The sequence below is a fragment of the Xenopus laevis genome, chromosome 1L, assembly GCF_017654675.1.
Source record: "Xenopus laevis strain J_2021 chromosome 1L, Xenopus_laevis_v10.1, whole genome shotgun sequence".
NCBI classification, from domain to species: domain Eukaryota; kingdom Metazoa; phylum Chordata; class Amphibia; order Anura; family Pipidae; genus Xenopus; species Xenopus laevis.
In genome coordinates this window covers 150,984,961-150,998,366 of record NC_054371.1, presented here as the reverse complement: position 1 = coordinate 150,998,366, position 13,406 = coordinate 150,984,961, and the positions used below count along the sequence as shown (strand labels likewise).

Below are 13,406 nucleotides of genomic sequence, written 5' to 3'. Positions count from 1 at the left end.
TTTAACAGGGAGCATTCATCCCAATCTTCCAAAATGGCTCGCTAACTGCCTTCCCATCCATCATTTTAGGTTTTTCTGCTTTTACACTTTAAGTCAGTTTGCAGTTCAAGAGTAGCCCTTAGCTCATGGGTATAATTTACTAGTTATATTTTTAAGGATTCTAACTGGGCCCTTCCATCTCTCAAAAGAACTAAACTGGTTCTTTTGTTTGACACAGGGCCAATGCAAGCAAGATGCCTTGCGTGTTTATTGCGAAGTGCAACATTTCGGGGTCAGGCTCTTTTCTCAAGCATGAGAAAGGGGCGTGACCCCGAAGCGTTGCACTTTGCAATAAACACGCAAGGCATCTTGCTTGCATTGACCCTGTGTGCCTTGGGATTCTTTCTGCTATACTTTTTGTGAAGCGGCGGATCCTCTACCCTTGTGCACCAGGTATCGTTTGTTATTTACCAGAGGGTGTGCGGGAGCCAAAGTTGATCGTCATTTAAATTCCATGTAACTCACGTCTCCCTCTTCGAATATGATAAATTCATACAAAAGGTTGGTGGAATTTGCTTTGTGTTGAAAGTGCAAATATTTCCACAAAACGTATCTGTTATGCTAACTCAATATGATCATTTTCACATGTATTTGCAGGCACATGGCACATCCTACTGCCCTTTATAAATTACGGTTTTGTGCATGCCAAACTATTTGTAAAGGCTCATATCTGCACTTTCTATGCTGCTTGACACCCTTAATAAATGAGTTCAATACTAATTTTCATGATTTCTCAGGAGGTAATAATAATGTGCTGTGTATGAGCGCAAGCTGAGAAACAGCTCCTCTGCTCACATCTGCTCTTTCCTGTGTCACATGGAAAGGATTTTGGCCCTGAAATGTTTGATTATGCATTTTTTGTGCCAAAATCCACTCGTGGGGGTTATTTACTAAGCTCTGTATACCCGAAAATTCCCTGAAATCTGAAAAGCTAGTGTTTTTTGTAATAAAATTGGATTTTTAAAAAAAATTACTAATTTTTCGTTATTTATTTAACCCCGAGGGCTAAAAAGCCCAAATATAAAAACACAGCATCTCAAATCTGTCGAGGTTGCATAAAGTCAATGGGAACAGTACCATTTATTTTTGGTTGTGTCGGGGGTTTCGGGCAATTTCACTATGTTTTTGTAGCTTTCGGGTGAAAACTCGAGATTTCGGGGGAAATTCACGAAAAAATCTTGAAAATCTGAGCTTTTCTCCCAAAGCAAATTTTCGGGAAAATGTTAGATCGGAGTTTGTAGCAGCCGATATTGATACAATTCGGACCTTGATAAATAACCCCCCTGGTGTCTGCACCCAGAGGCTCTGTATCAGAGGACCGTAAATGCTTGCGGTGTGGCAGTAACCTATCATATATAAACAACCATGTCTGATTATGTGCAGGTACAAACAATAAGATTCATACTGGCATTGCAATTCCTGATGGATCCGCTTTAAACCACTGGCTATTCTACATGTATTAATGTTGCATTACATGTGTATGTGTTCATTGTAATTTCAATGTGCACCAAACTCAGAGCATATCTAAAAGAATAAAATAGAAACACACTTTAGGCCAAACTGTGAATGGCACACTCAGACTCCGCGAAAAAACAGTGCACCAATTGCAACTTGTGTGTAGCTGTGATTCAGCCATACTTCATTCCTGTTATTCAACTGACCCCTTTACATGGTGGAATTGACACATATACAAATGTACTGCACCTTAAACAGATCTAAAAGCACCATCGGGTGTGATCTCAATTACCCCTGCTCTTAAAGTGTGCCAAATGACCAGAAAAGTGTTTGCAGGCAAATTTTTATCATCATCTTCTGGACTTGAGCCTCAGGGTCAGTTGAACTTATATATACCAATACTTTTGCTGTATATTGCTGTAGGGGAATTATGGAGCACCCTTAATGCATTGCTGTACAGTTAAGTATTACATTAGCTTTCATGTAGGCTTATATTTGTATACTTTGTTATATTTGTTGTACCATAGGATTCTGTAAAAGTAGGGGTTGTTCAGACTAGAGGTGAATGTCCACGGTGTGGGGAAGCTGAGGCGTCCTTTTTGCATCTGGCATGGAGTTGCCCCCCAGTACATAGATTTTCGGAGGAGGTTATAAAATACTTAGCAGACAATCCGAACCTACCCCAAGTGTGCTCCCCTGAGGGTTGTCTACTGGGGTTGGTAGAGGATGTTCTGCTCCCCCTGAATAAGACTTGATCACTCATGAGAATACTGCTGTACTATGCGTGGTGGTGATGGGCTGGATGGGAAATTATACTCCAATAATAAATGTCTGGGTCAAATTAGTAAATAAACTGTTACCATCCATTAAACCTACATATGTGGCTCTGGGCTGCCCGGCATATTGATAGAATATGGAACCCGTGGTTAGACATAAACCTGGTGGAGATTCCAGATTAAGCCCCCTTTGACAAAACAGGAACTAGCCCTATCCTTCAGCATAAGATCCTCAGTACCCATGGCTGGGGACAAGATGATAATAATGCGTTCTTAAGCACAGGTTCATTGTGACATTGTACTATGGTATATTGAGACACTGAGATAATGTATGTATAATCCAACTATGCCTGTGAACCATGTTATGTTTTGTTTATGTTTTAATCCCCTTGTACTCCCCTTCCCTGAAAAATGTAAAATAAAAACTTTAAAAAAAATGGTAGGGGTTGCTCAGTGCTGTAAGCATGTATGGTGCATGCATAACTGTTTAAAGTATGTGTGTTTGTGTCTGTGTGTGTAGCTGTGTGTTCTCTTCTTTGACAGAGAAGTCCCTCATACTGACAGCATTTACTATATTGCCATTCTGGCAACAAAAGGCTGAAGTCTGTTCAGCACTAGATCTTTATAGTTTAGGATAAGACTGTCTAGTCTCTCTAGAAGGAAAGGGGTTAATAAGGGCTCCATGGCAAATCCTAAAGGACAGATCACATTTGCTATATAGCTGTCTCTCATTTGGCCCCCCTGCTTTACCCCACCTTGATTCCAGCACAATGACGTTAGACCCTCAATTGTTCTCTGGGCTGTATTTGGGGGTGTGTGTGGGGGTGGCGCTCAGACAATAAAGCCCAATTAGGGAGAGACAGGTGTGGATATATATATGTGTGTGTGAATAATAAAGTTCTAATAATTGTGCTACCACAGGATCCCTTTGCACAGAGACTGTAAAATCTACCAGGTGAGCATGAGCTTTATAATCAAAACATTAAGTAATGTTTGCTTTCCTTACATTTGTCTAACATTTTGCGTTTCTCCCTGTAAAATGCACCATACATTTTCATTGTGCTTTTTCAATACATATTGCATAAATTCACCTTTGAGTTAACTTTTAGTATGTTGAAGAGAGCGATATTCAGAGACAATGTTTTTATTATTTGTGGGTTTTGAGTTATTTAGCCTTTTTATTCAGTGGCTTTCCAGTTTGCAATTTCAGCAATCTGGTTGCTAGGGTCCAAATCACCCTAGCAACCATGCATTTATTTGAATTATAGACTGGAGTATGAATAGGAGAGACCCTATATAGAACGAGGAGTAATAAAAAGTAGCAATAACAATACATTTGTACCCTTTCAGAGCATTTGTTTTTAGATGGAGTCAATGACCCCCATTTGAAAGCTGGAAAGAGTCAGAAGAAAAAGGAAAATAATGGAATAAACTATATTGAAGACCAACTGAAAAGTTGCTTAGAATTGGCCATTCTATAACATACTGAAAGTTAAAGAGACACTGACACCAGAAATCAAACTCCTTTTTACATCTATCATAATAGTTGCCTTTGAAAGCTACTTATAACTTTCCCATAACGTATTTGCACCATGCTTTTACATTACCTGTCCCATGTTCCTGTATGAGGGGGCTGCCATATTTGTGCAGCAGGAGTCCGTTAGCATTAGAAACTTTAACTGACAGGCTAAGATGGGACAGTCAGGTTGACAAAACAGCCAGGTTTAGAAACTTCAACTAACAATTATTTACAAAAACAGACCTTGAACGATCAGCATGACCTATAGGTAACTTTTAATAGTTACATAGTTACATAGCTAAATTGGGTTGAAAAAAGACAAAGTCCATCAAGTTCAACCCCTCCAAATGAAAACCCAGCATTCATACATACACCCATCCCTACTTTTAATTAAATTCTTTATACCCATACCTATACTAACTATAGCGCTTAGTATCACAATAGCCTTTGATATTATGTCTGTCCAAAAAATCATCCAAGCCATTCTTAAAGGCTTTAACTGAATCAGCCATCACAACATCACCCGGCAGTGCATTCCACAACCTCACTGTCCTGACTGTGAAGAACCCCCTACGTTGCTTCAAATGAAAGTTCCTTTCTTCTAGTCTAAAGGGGTGGCCTCTTTTACGGTGATCCACTTTATGGGTAAAAAGGTCCCCTGCTATTTGTCTATAATGTCCTCTAATGTACTTGTAAAGTGTAATCATGTCCCCTCGCAAGCGCCTTTTTTCCAGAGAAAACAACCCCAACCTTGACAGTCTACCCTCATAATTTAAGTCTTCCGTCCCTCTAACCAATTTAGTTGCACGTCTCTGCACTCTCTCCAGCTCATTTATATCCCTCTTAAGGACTGGAGTCCAAAACTGCACTGCATACTCCAGATGAGGCCTTACCAGGGACCTATAAAGAGGCATAATTATGTTTTCATCCCTTGAATTAATGCCCTTTTTTATGCAAGACAGAACTTTATTTGCTTTAGTAGCCACAGAATGACACTGCCCAGAATTAGACAACGTGTTATCTACAAAGACCCCTAGATCCTTCTCATTTAAGGAAACTCCCAACACACTGCCATTTAGTGTATAACTTGCATTTATATTATTTTTGCCAAAGTGCATAACCTTGCATTTATCAACATTGAACCTCATTTTCCAATTTGCTGCCCGGTTTCCCAACTTAGACAAATCACTCTGCAAAGTGGCAGCATCCTGCATGGAACCTATAGTTCTGCACAATTTAGTATCATCCGCAAAAATAGAAACAGTACTTTCAATGCCCACCTCCAGGTCATTAATAAACAAGTTGAAAAGCAAGGGACCTAGTACAGAGCCCTGCAGTACTCCACTAACAACACTGGTCCAATTAGAAAATGTTCCATTTACCACCACTCTTTGTAGTCTATCTTTTAGCCAGTTCTCTATCCAGGTACAAATACTATGTTCCAGGCCAACATTCCTTAATTTAACCAGTAACCTTTTGTGTGGCACTGTATCAAATGCTTTAGCAAAGTCTAAGTAAATCACATCCACTGCCATCCCAGAATCGAGGTCTCTACTTACCTTCTCATAAAAAGAAATTAAGTTAGTCTGGCAAGATCTATTACGCATAAAACCATGCTGGCACAAACTCATAGTATTATGATTTGCTATGAAGTCCAGTATCTTATCCTTTATTAACCCTTCGAAAAACTTTCCTACCACTGATGTCAGACTAACTGGCCTATAGTTTTGAGGCTGAGAACGGGATCCTTTTTTGAATAGAGGCACCACATTAGCAATTCGCCAGTCTCTCGGCACTATGCCAGATCTCAATGAATCCTGAAAAATTAAGTAAAGAGGTTTGGCAATCACAGAGCTAAGCTCGCTAATTACCCTGGGATGAATACCATCTGGCCCTGGTCCTTTGTTAATCTTAACATGTTCTAGCCTCTTTTGAATTTCTTCATGTGTGAACCATGCATCATTAGTTGTATTACTAGAATTGGGACTGTTAAGTAGGAAACCTTCACTTACTGGTTCCTCATTTGTGTAGACAGATGAAAAATATGAGTTCAGAATCTGCGCTTTTATTTTGTTTTCATCAACCAGCTGACCGCCCTCTGATAGTAAGGGTCCCACCCCTTCCTGCTTCATTTTTTACTATTAACATATTTAAAAAATAATTTTGGATTTTTTTTACTGCTAGCTGCAATATCCTTTTCTATAGCAATTTTAGCTTGCCTTATAGCTTCCTTGCATGATTTATTGGCCTCCTTGTACCTTATAAATGTTTCCGCTGTACCAGCTATGGTACATTCATATTTTAAAAAGTAGTTTGTTAGTGTCAGTATCACTTTAACTTAAAGGTGAACTACCCCTTTAGTAGTCAAACCACATTCCAACAGATACAGTGCTACAGGAAACTGAAATATCTCCTTTCTTTTACTTTTGTCTTCACTGTATGTGTGTTCCTCCATAATGTACAGTGATTTTTTTAAATTAATGTATTAAGGTATCTTTATCAATATACTGCAGTTGTTCCATCCATTAAATGGTAACCAAACTATATATGTATGATAAATATGAATAACACTTATTTATAGCATTGAGATGTGACTGGGAAAAAAGTAAAACAATGTCTTATATTCTTTTGATAATGTTAGAGCACAAAATACTCATGGTTCATGGTCCTTATCTAAATCAGATGTGTAAAACATGACATGAAAGAAGAGGGTAACTGGGTATACAATACACACATGCCAGTATTTTCACTGATAATTTTGCCACAGTCCTTTGTTTATACAGGTATGGGACCTGTTATCCAGACCTTGGGTTTTCCAGATAAGGGATCTTTCTGTAATTTGGTTCTTCCTACCTTAAGTCCACTAAAAAATCATGTAAACATTACATAAACCCAATAGGCTGGTTTTGCTTCCAATAAGGATAAATTATATCTTAGTTGGTATCAAGTACAAGGTACTGTTTTATTATTACAGAGAAAAAAATTTGGATTACTTGGATTAAATTGAGTCTATGGGAGACAGCCATTCCATAATTCGGAACTTTACAGATAATGGGTTTCCGGATAACGGATCCCATACCTGTATATTCTAAGATGGCCATGCTTATTTGTTGCAGAATCAAAGATGGGTGATGCTGAGATGGCAGAGTTCGGGGTGGCTGCTTCTTTCCTACGTAAGTCAGATAAGGAGCGCTTGGAGGCCCAAACACGGCCATTTGATTTAAAAAAGAATATCTATGTCCCCGATGACAAGGAAGAGTTTGTGAAGGCAACAGTCGTCAGCCGTGAGGGGGAAAAGATCACAGCGGAAACTGAGCATGGCAAGGTAACAACATACCATATTGTTATATGTACAGAAGGAACATTAATGACTTTTTCAACACCTATTCAAATCATAAATTGCGACTGGGATGAAATAATTGAATGTGTTCTCTCTCTCTTGCTCTATCTCATACCATATGGAACATGTTGGTATAATGATCCACCTTTATTCTCCATCTGAATTATCCAATTGTCCCAGTATTTGTAGGATATTTGAATCAGAACTAAACCTAATAGTGAGCATTAGGGAAGGGCTATGAGGCTTTAGAACCTAAGCAAAGATTAAAAAGGAAACTATGACCTCTACTGCCCCACATGCACTAGTGTTTTTTTTTACCATGCTTCAAATATTCTGGGAGCACTTATAAATTGAAGAGATTTGTCTCCATCAATATGGAATGGCAAGGCACTTACACTCTTTGGAATATTAGCCCAACAGGAGCCCCAGACTGGTTTATCAATGGACCTCAGAATGTCTGAACAAATGGGCAAAGCTACAAACATGAATGTGGGATCTATTGTTACTGTAATTGTGCAAATAACACCGTGGCAATGCTACATGGGCTGCTTTGATCACTGCTAAAGCAGAGGACAAAATACTCCTTATTCCACACACATATCCCAATTATATCAGTGAAAAGTTCCTGTTGCCCTGCGTGTTTTTAAATGGTAATCTTATGTTCCAGAGTAACTCATGATGCTAACTACTGATATATTTTTTTTATTTACATTTAATACATCCCAATACGTGTACAAGGCATATCTTTTTAAGTCATGGGTTTGTGTATATTTGTATTCCAGTCGGTTGTTGTGAAGGACACTCAAGTGATGCAGCAGAACCCGCCCAAGTTCGATAAAATTGAGGACATGGCGATGCTGACCTTTCTGCACGAGCCGGCTGTGCTGTATAACCTCAAAGAGCGTTATGCTGCATGGATGATCTATGTGAGGATCTTATTTATTTGAAAATTTTGTAAAGTTTTATCTGGGCATAATTTTCATTTGATGCCACTATTAAAGCAGAACTAAAGCTTAACTTAAGAAGTAGGCTAGAAATGTTGTACATTATGTTTTGAGTTTCTGTACCAGCGCAAGGCAACCACAACCCTGTAGCAGGTAAGATCTGTGTCTCCAAAGATGCCCCAGTAGCTCCCCATCTTCTTTTCTGCTGATTCACTGTACATGCTCTGTGCTGCTGTCACTTACTGAGCTTAGGGACCCACTCAGTGCCAGGCCAAGTTGGCTGGGTACCCTAGGCAACCCAGCCGACTATGTCGCTCCCCTTCACATGCGTGCGCATGAACAATTTAGTGCATGCTAACAAATTCGTGAGCATGCGATGCCCAGCGCACGCACTGACAATGCGTACACGTGCATGCGTGGAGGGGCGCGAGTGCACGCAATGCTGAAATTGCTGCGGCAGGTGGAGGCACAGGGCTCCAAACTAGGGGGAATCCGGCAGAAAAGGTACTGTGCCTGGCGCCTCTCCAACTTTGCACCCTAGGCACGTGCCTCTTCTGCCTTCCCCCTAGTTCCGGCCCTGGACCCACTCACAATATACAGTACACATAGAATATAAATGTCACAATATAAGGCTGATTAGTAGTTAGTACAGATAATTACTACATGGCAGCACAGAAACCAGTACAACTAGCATCAGAATTTAATAATCAGTCCTGTAGCATCATCTTATATTACAGGCCAGCCTCATTTTCTGCTTGTTAATGTGTGACGACCTCTAAGCTTAGCTTCTCAACAGCTGTTTAGAGCCAACTGAGCATGTGAGTGTCACAGACACTTTCCAAGATGGTGACCCCCTGTTACAAGTTTGAAGTCCTGGATCATTGCTGCTATTGACAAGCTGAAAGTTTAGGCTGGTGCAATAAGTGCAGTATATAAACAATTGGATTTTTAGTGATATTCATTTTTATGGTTTAGTTCTCCTTTAAACTCTCTTTCTAACACTCCAGCGGGAAGCAAGGACACTAAAGGGAGCAAAACAGCACTTGCATATGGAGTCTGGCTGCAATTTGCACCTCACACCGGATTAAAAATCTTGCAATAAATTCAGAGCACTGTGTCAGCAGGTGCAACACAGCCCTGTCCTTACTGCCTTATGCAGAGCCTTGAGGCCTGTGTGTGTCAGTGCTGCCTTACTTACTAATCTAACTGATGTTAGAGAATGGGAGGGCGGGGGAAAGTTCCCCCCTGCTTGCCCCACATGAATAGAACATCACCAAATTTAGACTGTACTCATTTAGGAAATATAGGCCTCTGAGCTCCGTTTAGGAGTGCATAAGCAAGAAGTGCAGCTCAGAAAACATAGTAGATTGCACCTGTTTTTTTGCATTCTGTTGCACTTTCATAAATGGCCCATCAGTTGTTTCATTAATTAATTACGGTTTTTGCCCATACTAACATTCCCATTTGGGAAACAAGAACAATTCAGACTGCACACAAACATATCCAGTTTGCCTAGTCATGTCCACTTATGTACAGCATTGCCTCTATCCACCTGAGCTGCCACGCTTTTAGTAAACTCTACCCCTTAACAGTTATGAAAAAAACAGGAACCACCAAACTCTGTATTTGGGCATTTGGGAAGTATTTCCAAACCCCATGTCTAGGGTAGTCAACTATATAGTTCATGAGGTGCTATCAACTATTCATTGCTCAGAACATTCATATTGGCGTCTCACATGCCAACTATCTCCCATTTGAGGCAAAAAATAACCATGCTGAATGACTATGTTTATAGCTTATTTATAATATTGCTAGATAATTTCATCAGTTATGTCATAAAATCCTGCAAAATGCCTTCTAGATAAGATAGAATAATACATACAGTATAAAAAATAAGCTAGAATAATACATACAGTATATAAGATAAGCTAGAATGATACATCTGAGTTTGCACAATAGATCAATAAAGTGCCATATTCAAGTCAAGTAAAACATTTAATGTTTTATCAAAATGGAAAGTTTATGGGAAACCAAATTAGATTTAATACATTTGTCTTATAATCATGAAAATAATTTCTGTTTTGCCAGACATACTCAGGTTTGTTTTGTGTGACTGTGAATCCCTACAAGTGGCTTCCAGTATACAATGCAGAGGTTGTGGCCGCATATCGTGGGAAGAAGAGGGCTGAGGCCCCACCTCACATCTTCTCTATCTCTGATAATGCATATCAATACATGCTCACAGGTACGGAATGTCTTGCGGTAGCTACACATAGCAGAATTTCAACAAAAATACTTTACGCCACCTTTTACCTAAAAATTCAAATTTACAAAGATATTCTGTGGTCGTTACTACTAAAAATGGCGCCTGGTTTCTCCAAAGACTTCGGCTAATTGCAAATAACTATATGTAAAATATGTATTTTTTTAAAATCTCTTTATTTATAATTTTTTGTCATTTTTCAAAGAATAAAAACAAAAAACAGGCCAAAAAATATAGAATTAAAATCAAAATAAAATAACAGGCTTGAATAGCATTTCTATGACATATTGTAGCAATTATGCATTTTTCCCATAAAAGTGTTAATTCACGTTCATTAAGTTACTAGTACCGAATTCAAATTCTTTAAGCAAGTCATTGATAATTTTATATGTGTCCCAAAAGGCCCATATTTCTGAATGTGCATCCAAATTGTCCTCCAGTCTAGCTGTGAGATATGCATATTTTGAATATAATTAAGTCTTTGGTGTAATTGTAGTAGCGATAGCTTAGGGGCTACCCAGTTTAGGGCTATAATAACCCATGTGGCCGCTGCAAGTATTTGAGAGAACAATTTTCTTTGGGGACTTGCTAGCTTTTTATGTACAATATATATTTAAGAGTACAAGCAGCCTGCAGGATTACACAAAAGCAAGAAATAGCAAGTCAGTGTAAAAAGAAACAGCTAAGGGCTATATAACTTTTAATGAACTATGCTACTTAACTAATAAGAGTAATGCTGTGATTGAATATACCTCTATTTGACATATTTGAGTTAATATGAGCATTATTATGGCAAATAAGTAATAGAAAATGAGGTGGGGAGGAGTATTGGGGATTCATGAGCATATTCATGTCAGTGTGCAATCCCAGTTGTTGTCTAACTATAAAATAACAGTTGATAGCTGAAATACTTAGGGGTAAAAAAAATGCAAACCTTAGGCTAAGGCCACACTAGGCGATAGCGCCGCGATTTGACTCGCCGCGACTTTTCGCCGCGACTTTTAAGCCGCAATCGCTGGGGAAACTTTTGCGCTGGCGTCTATGGGGAATCGCGAAAAATCGCCAGCGTAAAAACACACGCGGCGATCTTTTCTCTACTGTCGCTCGAAATTGCCTCGCTAGGCGATTTCGAGCGACAATAGAAAAAAGATCGCCCAGCGATTGCGGCTTAAAAGTCGCCGCGAAAAGTCGCCGCGAGTCAAATCGCGGCGCTATCGCCTAGTGTGGCCTTAGCCTTAGGGCCATGGACACTCTTCACGGCTGACAAAATAGCTGATAATATCTTCCTATAGGATAGGAAGAATTATCATCTGCCTTGAGATGAATCACATTAAAATAGCACTATTGATGCTGCATTCAAATAGTATTATTAGTGCTGCAACATGCACTTAATTTATCAAATGTCCATATTGATGAAAAAGGTGCAAGCTGTGTTGCACAATAAGCGCAATTACGCTGAAATGCTGTCTAAGAACATAGTATTGTGTGTAAAAATGAGCCCGACTTTTGTTTCATAATGTAACCAGTACAAATAACCCTGTTGGGGGAAAGGGGAGTTACATATACTGTAGCTGATGCTTACCTGTGTCTGGAAATCATGAAGAATATTATTTTGTGTGGAATTTTTTTTTTTGCCTGATTGGGGTTTTCTACACTTGCCCCCTCAGTTGCTATATCTTATCATTGAAAACGTATTTTCTGTTTTTGTTCTCCTAGATCGAGAGAATCAGTCTATCCTGATCACGTAAGTTATAGTTACAAATTGCTGCTTCTGTCTCTTTGTATACATCTGGCTATTACTCTTACTTTACCTTTTCCTGCTCCCAGTGGAGAATCCGGTGCTGGGAAGACTGTGAACACAAAACGTGTCATCCAGTACTTTGCATATATTGCATCTGTTGGTGATCGGAAAAAAGATACTAACTCAAGTGGCAAGGTGAGATAACATAATTTCAATCTGAGTTGGCCCTGTGCTTTTAGAATTATAGAATAATATTCTTGGTAGTGATGCACCAAATCCACTATTTCGGATTCGGCCGAATCCTCCACGAAAGATTCGGGCGAATACTGAACCGAATCCGAATCATACTTTGCATATGGGGTGGAAAGGGGAAACCATTTTTTACTTCCTTGTTTTGTGACAAAAAATCACGTGATTTCCCTCGCCGCCCCTAATTCGATTCGGTTCGGCTGAGCAGAAGGATTCGACCAAATCCGAATCGTGCTGAAAAAGGCAGAATCATGGCCGAATCCCAAACCGAATCCTGAATTCGGTGCATCCCTAATTCTTGGCATTAACAGTATTAGTTGAGCTAATACATTAAGGGGGTATTCACTAAAGCCCAGTCGGGCTTTTTGGTGCAAAACTCGAATTTTTAGTTTTTGTTTTTTTAGACTTGAATTTTTCGGGATTTATTAAAGTCCAATTCTTCAAAAAGTCAGAATCCGAAAATCCCCCATCTCAGACCTGCCGAGGTTGTATATAAGACAATGGGAGAGGTCCCTATCCTATTTGGAAGTTTCTGTGGTTTGCTCTGGAATTAGCCCGGGCTTTTCGGGCAAAAATCTGATACTTCTGGCTTTTCTGTAAAAACTTGGCTTTTTATCGAGTTTTCCCCTGATCCGATTAAATCATGATTTTTATAAGAATAAATAAGGTCAAATCGTGGATTCTAGTTTAGTCTGACTTTTTTATTTAAATAATCAGAAAAATTCGGATTTTAGTATATAACCCCATAAGTTTATGTTTGAGCATTTTTCCATGTATATTTATATTACACACACTCTCTTTTTTCACCTAAACCAAAGGGAACTCTGGAAGATCAAATCATCCAGGCAAACCCTGCCTTGGAAGCCTTTGGCAATGCAAAGACTGTACGAAATGATAACTCCTCAAGATTTGTGAGTATTCTGCTGTTGATCACACCTTGTACAAATCTCAATATTCCTATTTCACTTCCTAAACTTACCTTCAATCCTTTCAGCTACATCTATCTTTAATTATCTATTCTCCTTAACTGCTTTCAAGAAGGTGGCTCTGCCTCAAGGCCAGGGTACTAAGACCAAGGCT

At 39.2% G+C, this 13,406-nt stretch overlaps 1 protein-coding gene across 1 annotated transcript in view; it reads left to right on the top strand.

Annotated features, from left to right (window-relative positions):
• Nucleotides 1-13,406, top strand: part of LOC108714868 (myosin-7-like) — a 56,923-nt gene that overhangs the window by 22,181 nt on the left and 21,336 nt on the right. The window contains 6 exon segments of the mRNA XM_018259437.2: nucleotides 6,906-7,114; nucleotides 7,912-8,055; nucleotides 10,162-10,318; nucleotides 12,053-12,080; nucleotides 12,164-12,272; nucleotides 13,145-13,237. Of these exon segments, the coding sequence (XP_018114926.1) occupies nucleotides 6,914-7,114; nucleotides 7,912-8,055; nucleotides 10,162-10,318; nucleotides 12,053-12,080; nucleotides 12,164-12,272; nucleotides 13,145-13,237 (732 nt within the window). The 5' untranslated portion in view covers nucleotides 6,906-6,913.